The 9,555-nt window shown below is 30.3% G+C and overlaps 3 protein-coding genes across 4 annotated transcripts in view; 1 reads left to right on the top strand and 2 right to left on the bottom strand.

Annotated features, from left to right (window-relative positions):
• The window catches only part of LOC108571198 (putative aldehyde dehydrogenase family 7 member A1 homolog), a 2,330-nt gene extending 783 nt beyond the window's left edge, over positions 1–1,547 (bottom strand). Inside the window, exons 1-6 of the mRNA XM_017933194.1 lie at positions 1,335–1,547; positions 966–1,182; positions 708–895; positions 419–618; positions 233–348; positions 7–153 (exon numbers count right to left, since the gene is read on the bottom strand). Coding sequence (XP_017788683.1) covers positions 7–153; positions 233–348; positions 419–618; positions 708–895; positions 966–1,182; positions 1,335–1,490 — 1,024 coding nt within the window. The 5' untranslated portion in view covers positions 1,491–1,547. The remainder of the gene's footprint in view (positions 1–6; positions 154–232; positions 349–418; positions 619–707; positions 896–965; positions 1,183–1,334) is intronic.
• A 740-nt stretch (positions 1,548–2,287) lies between these two features.
• LOC108571208 (exportin-6-B) lies at positions 2,288–6,626 on the bottom strand. Its single transcript, XM_017933206.1, has 15 exons — positions 6,429–6,626; positions 6,122–6,313; positions 5,880–6,039; positions 5,512–5,765; positions 5,265–5,431; positions 4,880–5,186; positions 4,709–4,801; positions 4,471–4,639; positions 4,263–4,401; positions 3,818–4,176; positions 3,404–3,731; positions 3,128–3,325; positions 2,775–3,053; positions 2,536–2,701; positions 2,288–2,456 (listed from the first exon to the last, which is right to left on the bottom strand). The coding sequence occupies exons 1-15, from the start codon at positions 6,591–6,593 to the stop codon at positions 2,379–2,381; spliced, it is 3,054 nt and encodes a 1,017-aa protein (XP_017788695.1). The 5' UTR covers positions 6,594–6,626; the 3' UTR covers positions 2,288–2,378.
• A 1,710-nt stretch (positions 6,627–8,336) lies between these two features.
• Positions 8,337–9,555, top strand: part of LOC108571204 (apoptotic chromatin condensation inducer in the nucleus) — a 5,842-nt gene continuing 4,623 nt past the window's right edge. Inside the window, exons 1-2 of one of the 2 annotated variants that reach the window (XM_017933201.1) lie at positions 8,337–8,416; positions 8,497–8,550. The gene's annotated coding sequence lies outside the window, so the exon portion shown is untranslated. Of the gene's footprint in view, positions 8,551–9,555 lie in introns of both variants that reach the window. The other variant, XM_017933200.1, reaches the window with a different exon arrangement.

Below are 9,555 nucleotides of genomic sequence, written 5' to 3'. Positions count from 1 at the left end.
TTAAACTGAAATCTACAATTTTACCTAAAAATTCATCTTTTATCTTGCTGTGAAGGATTAATCTTCTAGTAGTGGTACATCTCTGCCCAGTTGTTCCCACACAGGAGAATACTACTGCTCTAATTGCCATTTCTAGATCTGCATCTTGCGCAACTATTTCAAAATACGATTCAAATTCAAGTATTTAAAGTACTAATAATAATAATATAAATATTATGATTGCCCAATTTACTTATCAATGCATTATTGCCTCCTAACTCTAACAAACACTTTCCAAATCGTTCTTGAACCTTAAGAGCCACGTTTCTTCCAACATTAGTGCTTCCAGTAAATGAAACAAGAGGTACACTGAAAATAGAAATGATAATTACAGGATAACAATACGATTTTATTTAGATTCGTGTATTTTTAACCGTACCGCGTATCATTAACAATGGTTTCACCAACATCTGATCCTCCTGTTACTAAACATGCAATAGAGCCTGGTACTCCATTTCGTTCTAATACTCCTGTAATAATTTTTGTAGTTGCAATAGATACTAATGGAGTAGTAAGTGCTCCTTTCCAAACAATCGCATTTCCACAAACCATTGCTATTGCACTGTTCCAACCATATACCTAAGACAATATTATTTCTTTTCTTATTCATACCTATTAGGTTTTATTAAATCTTATCGATCTTTTTTATTATTTCAAATTATACCTACTGCAACAGGAAAATTAAATGCAGAAATGACTCCAATAACACCAAGGGGATTCCATTTTTCTAAAAGTGCATGATTCTTTCTTTCTGATGGAAATATACTGCCAGGTAGCATCCTAGATAAGCCAACAGCATAATCACATATGTCAATATACTCCTGCACTTCTCCAATACCTTCTGGCAATATTTTCCCTGTAAAATTATTCATTGAAATTAAATAAAAAAATTAAAGAACTGAATTTTATAAATAAATAAGATATACCCATTTCTAAAGACACTAATCGTCCTAATGGTTTTAAATTATTTCGAAGTTCCTCTCCAATTTGCCGTACTATTTCGCCTCTTGTTGGTGCTGGTAGTGATGCCCACTGAGGCCAAGCCTTACGAGCTTCTGTAATGGCATTACTTGCCTCTTGAACAGTTGATGTTCGAACTTTTGCTATTACTTTTCCAGTAGCTGGTGAAATTGACTCTATGACCTGTATAAGATTAATAAAACCAATTCTTTGTGTTACTGTTGATAAATAATTTACTTTAATAATAACTTTTCTTTGATTTAGAGCATACTTGCTAAACTACATAATAAATAAATAATTCTTACAGCATAATTAAATAAGAGAAAAAAGAATACCTTGCCAGATCCTCCCCATCGTCCGTCATAAAGACCCGGGTTCTCTGTGGTAAGACCTAATTGTTTCAGAAATCCATATTTTGGATCTGTTACTAAATGTCTAGACATTTGTAACTGAAGAATATATACGCTGTTCCTAGACAATAAACGCAACATTGCCAATTGTTTGCTGCTAACTATTGAACTCTGCAGTGCAGTGAAAAAAGATCGAGGGTTATCAAAATAACCTTGCTTATCAAGAAAAAGAGGAGGGATATGATAAGCTTACAAAAGAACAAATACGTCACGATTCCAGAATTAAATTCAAACTTGCATTGCGTATATTACAAAACAATTACAATGTTGTTTTGATGATAATACATTCATGTTTAAAATTTATAATAAAAGTTTGTTAATGTACACTCGTTTATCTAATCGAAATATACTGCTACAATGATACTTTATGAAATTGATTGAATGAGGAAGTATAAATGCACTAACTAAATTATTTAAAAAAACCCGGTTTATTCCGTAACAATAACGTTAATGACATCACAATGCAACACGGCAGTAGCTTACGCAGAATAAATTTAGAAAACATTTTTTCCTTTTACATTTCACAGTTAAAAATGTTTGATATCCGCCTCGAGGCACGGAAATTCGTTAAAAATGCTTTTCTTTAAATTCCATAATTGGAATTGTATGAACACGTTCACTGTCCAGACCTGTAGCGTAGTTGCCACTCGTAAGTTCATCAAAGCAACAGAACGCTCAGTTTAAATAGTCACATTTTCATCAAGGTATCGAATGTATCATCATTCCTTCATCATAACTGCTTTCTTCAGTTGTAAGATAGCAATTTTTAGAATGTCAATAGAGTGACAAGATTTCTCTGCTCGAGTAAGAAATTTTTGTACTTATATTTTATTTTTGACGGTATTTGTGCATCAAATGTGATGCATGGACGTGGCAGAAAGGAAGACTGTGCATCACATATAATGCACGGGTCAGTGAACGTGTTAAATATGTCATTGTAATCCAGCTTTGTATCAAAATGCATATACTTCAGCCCGGTCGACAAAATTGATAGCATCGTAGATCAGAAATTAGTTGAAGTACTGACCTCGTCAGGGTTGGTTGATCCTATTAATATTTAATAAACTCGATAAAAAAATCATAAATACTAATTAAACTATATAAAATTGTTTGGAGTTTAACTTACAGTAGACTTGTCGAAATTTCCTAGTAATGTAGCTTTTTGCATATCGTCTACACCTTCACAGCTTGCTAAAAATGTTGGCAAAAAATGACCGAAAAACCATGCTATGTTAACTGAAGCTAAACTATGAACAGCAGTTGCAATTTCATCTGCTAATAAATTATGGGATCTGCAAATGAATATTTTAAAAATATTTTACCAGTTTAAGTAATAAGTTGTAATTAACACATTTTGAAACTAACTGTTGAAATAGGACAGTGAATAGTGCCATTAGAAATCTTTCAAGCAAGTGAACTTTGAATATAGCTCGTTGATAAAGTCGCCACCGTATGTTCAATTGTTCAAGACTTTGTAGACTTTGACGAAATATGTTAACATCTGGCTGAAGAAGCGCTTGACCAAATGCTTCTAAAATTGCAACTAATTCTTCTTTATGCTCAACAGATTCTTCTTCTTCAGTATGACCAAGAGTACGCAGTATAGAAGTATTATAAAAATATTGCCATCGATGCATAAGTATACTAAACAAAATTTATATTAACTATAGTTTTACTAATATTTAAAATAAAAAAATACGAGATAATTCATTTATTACTTGTGGAAAAGTTTTAATAAAACAAGTGTTGTATCTGGATGAGCACTAAGATCATTTCCAACAGCAGGCCATACTTGGCCTAAACACAAATTAGTTACTGAAGGAACAAATGCTTTAAATGCACTGCTAGGTGCTGATACGACCAATATTAAAATTTCTAATAATTGATCTAACGCAGGTCCCGCAGATATATTCTCTCTGTAAATGTATAAGATAATTTTATTATTTTCTTTTACTGCAATAACAAATGTTTATAGTAGAAGTTAAATAACTTACCTAGTATATATGTGTAACATTCCTTGAACTGCGTTTTGAGTAAATTCAGGGCCTAATTGTTGCTGTAATACTGAAAATACCGAATGCAAGAAACCAAGTAACACTTCACATACACTTTGACACCTTATCATATATGGCAACAGTTCTAATGTTCGATTAATAGTTAATCCCAAACACGAATGCAACATTTTTTTTATCGTCGTAGATGAGGCGGAACAGTCTTCCAATAACTGAGTTAATGGCACTACTGTCATTAAAATTGTGGATTCTGAAGGAACAGGTTGCCCTTCAGAACCGAGAGGTGTAGATAATGTTGATACCATTGTATCTATTTAAATCAAAATTATGCATTAACGATTATTACATAGTATAAACTTAAATTATTTAAATTAAAACTTTTTTTTATTCCTATACCTAATAATCTTTCTCTGAGAGTTCCATCACCATGTGGTAAAATAATTGCATTCACCAGTGCTCTTCGCAGTACTTTAATTGTATCAGGTTTTAAAAACGGGTACGTTATCATAGAAATTAAATTTCTAAACGTAGGTTCATCCCATAGAATAGGTTTGAGAATAGCGGTGATACTTTGAAAAAGATGTGTAGCGGAATGAGTTAAATTTGCTGGTGGAGGATTATCACAGAATGTTGTATAATCTAATGCTAAGATACATGAATCAATGCATCGTTGACAGAGCGACTCTTTTGTTTTTTCTGGTCTATTAGCTATCCAATGGCACCAAGCTTGGAGCGATGCTAATAACTGTGAATGACTGGTCAGAAAAATATAGCACAAATATAAATTGATTTTGTTAAAAAGTATGTACTAAAAATGCTTCAAATAATAAACATTACTTACACTTCTATGAGATCTATTACAATAGCAGCTGGTTGCAATGATGCTTTATATAACTGGTTAGTTTTAGCAAATTTACATGCATCCAATGTTTGAGATACTACTTCTTCTGCTAATGTCTGATCAATGCTTTGTTCATCTCCTATTATTATTAAAAGCTCATGTTGTAAACAATTATAACCATAATATTATTATGAAAATATTAACTTACCGAGAAAAAGAGAATATAATCTAGCTAAAGCTTGAGTAGTAGAAGCTAAATCTCGTAAGTGTCCATGCACATTTGAAGCCTCGGATTCATTTAACAAAATGACTTGATTATTAGCAATAACGGCACCTAATTCTCCAAACATTATCAGCCCTTCCCTCCAAGAACGATACTAAAGAAGTTCAATACAATTAGCATGTGCATGTGATTGATTGATATGTATAATTGATTAAAATTTTACCAATAGCGTAAAAACTGGTATCGAAGAAATATCTGCCACTTTTGCTAAACATTCTATATTGCATCTTAAGAAATGTTGCCATTCTGTTTCCTCCTATAGTGTAAATACAAATATTGAAATACGTATAAATAGAAAAAATTCAATACAATAAAATTTTTCAACTTTTCTCACATTTTCATCTAAACTTTCTGTATCAAGATCTTTCAGTGTGCGTGTATTAAATTTAAAACTCATTTTCTGTAATACTCTCTCAGCAAGAGCTAGTGCTACTGGAGAATATCGCGATTGAGTACTTTCTAAAAGAGTAGTCCAAACATCTAAACATCTTAAATATCCATTTACTGTTGAGCATTGTTGAAAAGTATGATGGCACAAGACTTCTAGTAATGTATTCACCGGAAATTTAGGGCATGATTCAACCCTTTTTAGATGATTTGTTACAAATAATTGTAAAAATTCGGTTAGCTTTTCCATATAACTAAAATTGTAATAGTTTATTTATAAATGTGTTACTTATCTAGAACTATTTTGTAAGATTAAACAAATAAGTAAATACCTTTCGTTCACAGAATCTAAACGTTCCATAAGTTGAAATAGTGTAACTCCATTTTGAAATATTTCTACTAACAATCTATCAGTTACATCGGGAGAGCACAGTGGTCGATATAAAAGTTCATTTACCGTGGTCACAGCTTGTACAGCCATTTCTATCTGTTTACTATTCTATTAACAAGTTGTATGATTAGTTAGAATATTTTCTGGTTGAACTTTAATATATTATAACATTCAATATAAAATCCTACCATTACATCATATCTTGCACAGGTAAAAATGACATCCAATAAATTCGTCGTGATATGTTCTGATAGTTCAATCCAACTAAATAGGTGTGCTAACACATCCAATGTTGCTATGCACACTTCACTAGTTCCTGTAGCTAGACCTTCTACATCTAAAATACCTCTAACGGGTGCTACAGTTTGACCACTGGTAGGTGAAGGAGGTGGTGTAACAGTTCCAGAACGACTTTGCAATTTTATTGCTTCTTGTAGAAGTACTGTAATAAAAAGACAACAATTATATTTTAATGAAAGTATAAATAATATATTAAATTTTTAAATCTATTAACACTTTTACTTTTTAAAATAAGCGTTTATTGAAAGAATTTTACTTGTAAGAGTATCCAAAGTCAAAGGTACTTGAGCACTAAGAAACCTAAGTAATTCATTCTTCCTTTGTATTGGCAAGTCTTCTCTTGGGGTTGCTAGTTCTTCTGAAGCTGTTCTCAAGTAAATGAGGCCCAACAGTCTTGTATGTTTGTGACTTAACAACTTTGAATATATATAAGAAAATTAAACTTTAGATTAAAGCTATTTAGAAAAATTTAATTATTATATTAGTATATGTACAAACCTGTAAAATATTTGAATAAAAATCTGGATAAAAATGTGGCCAGTCATGCCTTGCAATATCTACAACTAGTTTGACTACTTTGTTTCTTACAAAAGGAGCTACACCTCTTTCTAATGATAAGGTATATAAAGTTGATCTTGTGAGAGCTCTGTCTTCCCAAGGGAGAATTGGCCATCTCCTTCCAATTGTTGTCTATAATATTTGTTATATAATTAGTTTAATCTTTCATATTTACATTTAATAAGAATTTTATTTTTGTTTTCCAACTTTTTTTCAAATTATATAATGCAATTATGTCAGTGCATACCTCTAATGTAGACAAAGCAAACATACTAACATAATGATTATTAGTAGAAGATAAAAAATGTAAACAAGGTCTCCAGGAATTAATTTGCCCTGCAAATTCTTGAAAACTTCTTTCAATTGTATGTTTTCTCTCATTAGTTGTTTCTGGAGAAAAAAATTCAGTCATGAGACGCTCCAAATTCTGTAAAGCAGCTGCATCATTGTCCTGCAAATTTAGTATTTATTTTGCACGTTAATAATGAAAATTTTAGAATAAAATTTTAAAAAAAAACGAAAATAATATGTCATATCATGCAGAGTATTATATGTAATGGAAAGTAATTACTATTATAATTTTATCTTTCTAACCAAAATTCTTTAAATTTTCCTAAAATTTATTTAAAACTTATTTTGATATTAATTAAATGGCATTACTTATTTAATTTTGCTATAAAAGACATTAATTTTCATGTTAAAGATGAGAATATGTCTTAAATATCAATCTAAATTTTATCAATAAAATTTGATGGATCAATGATTACCATTCATATTAAAGTATGTAATGGAAATCTTAAAAATATGTTAATAATTCTTAATAATGCAATGTAACGAAGCTATGTGTTTATTTTTAATAACAAATATTATATCATTTATACTTTGCTTTAAAATCCAGTGACGAAATATCTGCATTTGCTTCTAAAATAATTTGCACTGAATATCATTTAAATAATTATTTAACCATTTTAGCACATATCTATATTTTACAATATAACATTAAGCGCACATTTAAGCACAAATACAAAACAAATAACAATTACTTAACGTACCATGATAGCTACAGTCAAAGAGCGCGTGTTACTATAAATGCTATATATAAATACACAAATCAGACAAGGTTAGACTTTCAGTTGTCAAACGTCATGTTTGAAGTAGCAGAATAATTAAATACTTGATATCTTGGTCGACATGCATCACATGAATCCAATTCCATATATATTTTTGACATATATGTATACAAATGTAAGCCATTATTTCACTGTCAGAAATATAGCCAATCGTAGGAAAGAACGAAAAAATTAATCGTTCTCATTGAAGGATAGTTGTGGGACATTATTTGCACCGCGAAAAGTGAACCAGTTATGACATTACCAAGTCCTGTAGGTCTAACAATTAAATTTTTAAAATCATATCTTTTAATTTTTTTATTTTATTAACAACTTTGAATATTTCACAAATAGATTTTTGTTATTTTTAGTTGTTACTGCAAAAACTGAAATTTTTATATATTATTATTACGTCCCAAACCCTTAAAGGCGGGTACGCAACGAGAAAGGGATCTTATTTCATTTCCGGTCTTCCGGCTTTTAACGTCGCATTCACTAAGTTGCATTGAATTGACGCGGGAAAAAAGAAATATAACAATGCTAATATATAAAATATTGAAGTTTAAAATAAAGTTTAACTATTTCGTTACATCACGTGCTGTTTACGATATTCCTAATGTTTCTTTCTCTTTAATTTAAGTGAAAAAATAAATAGTGTTAGTCTCACGGCGATAAATTATTCACTACAGTAGTGTAATGAATGCTTCGTCGCTAACAACTTTATTAATTATTCAAATTGAATTCGGTGGAAATCTAGAGGAAAAATGAATGTTCTATTCTTAACACACCAATGGACTTTATTACAATTTTAACAAAAGTGCTTAGACGAATAGCGCTACAGATATTCGAATACAAAGTAACTGGAGTCATTACATTTTTCGCACTTTCAGCATCAATCTTTGATAATTTATATCTAAGAGTCTTTAGCGTCGTGATTGGTGGGTTGCCATGTGCGCCGCAGTAGTTACGATAATCGTTGGACTGTAGGAAACGAGTTTACGAACGGTTTTCTAGTTAACCTACGTGGCGACAGAGTTTTTGAACGAATATACCGATGTGCCTGCGTTCCGGTTTCATGGGTCTATCTGATACGATGTAAAACGTTCGTGTTCAATGGAGTACGGTGGTACGACCGATTGTTAAAAGCGTCATTGGAAACGTCGTTTCAATTGTAGTGCAATATTTATGTGTCAATAAAATTTCTAGAAGACGCAGCATACCTGACAAATTTTTAGCTAACGGACGAAACGCATTCATTGAGTAAGTAATTGCATGTAGATTTTAGATCATGGAACGCCCGCGCGTTTCTCAGGTAACCATAAATTAAATCCGAATATTCTTCAAACAATTCTGAGTAAATATTTATGAAAAGTAACAATCTAAATCAATTCTTCTCATATATATGATACATAATGCTAGTAATTATTTGTTACACGTATTTATTCATCCACGCAATTTGAAGTATTTGTAATATGTATTCTAGTGACTTATTCAATAAGTAGTATAATAATTCGAACGAATATTAACACACAAGTGGACATATCAGTTTAATATTTTACTTTTGTTACAAGTATTACAGTTGTTTTTATTTAAACTTATATGTTTATAAACTGTAATGGTTTCTTGTATCAGTTCGAAAATTAAAATTATGAAATGGAAAGTTAATATTAAATGTTACAACTTTTCTTTTGTATGATACAACTAGAAACAGAGCTACCTTATTTTGTACATACAATGTTATTGTATTTGTTTGAGGTTTTAATTTCTTTTTATTATGTATATTCATGATATACTTTGGTTTCATGTTATACTAATATGCATGTGAATGTTACAACGGATATAATTATCAAAGAAAAGAAGCACATCTGCAACAAAAATGAAAATTAGTAATAAATCCGGGTGATAAGATAAACATTGAACATTAAAAGATATAGTTAGTTTATTTTAATCAATAACTAAGAGGCAATATCTGTCAAAAACAGATACATTCATTGAATATTGACATGTGTTTGCCAAAAGTATATATATATAGTATTTGAAATATTTTAGAAGCATATTTATATATTTGAATTATAGCATCGGATAATAAAATCACCACTTTTAATTACATAATACTTTATGAAAATAAATGTGTATAAATGTAAAAATACAAAATTCTTTAATTATTATCCTAGAAATTTAAAAATGCAGATTACCATTAAAGGAATAAAGGAATATATTGTTATAAACAAATATTTAGTGCGTGATAGATTCTCAGAAATGCTA

Source organism: Habropoda laboriosa, unplaced genomic scaffold, assembly GCF_001263275.1.
Source record: "Habropoda laboriosa isolate 0110345459 unplaced genomic scaffold, ASM126327v1 scaffold120, whole genome shotgun sequence".
In the NCBI taxonomy this organism is placed as follows: Eukaryota; Metazoa; Arthropoda; class Insecta; order Hymenoptera; family Apidae; genus Habropoda; species Habropoda laboriosa.
The sequence above is the reverse complement of the archived record's forward strand: the minus strand, read 5'-3'. Positions and strand labels throughout refer to the sequence as shown.

Coding starts and splice junctions, on each gene's coding strand:
- LOC108571208 (XM_017933206.1), bottom strand. CDS start 6,593: ATGACTGAATTTTTTTCTCCAGAAACAACTAATGAGAGAAAACATACA. Junction 6,314..6,428: donor TTGCTTTGTCTACATTAGAG/GTATGCACTGAC, acceptor CAAATATTATAG/ACAACAATTGGAAGGAGATG. Junction 2,457..2,535: donor GAAATTTCGACAAGTCTACT/GTAAGTTAAACT, acceptor AAATATTAATAG/GATCAACCAACCCTGACGAG.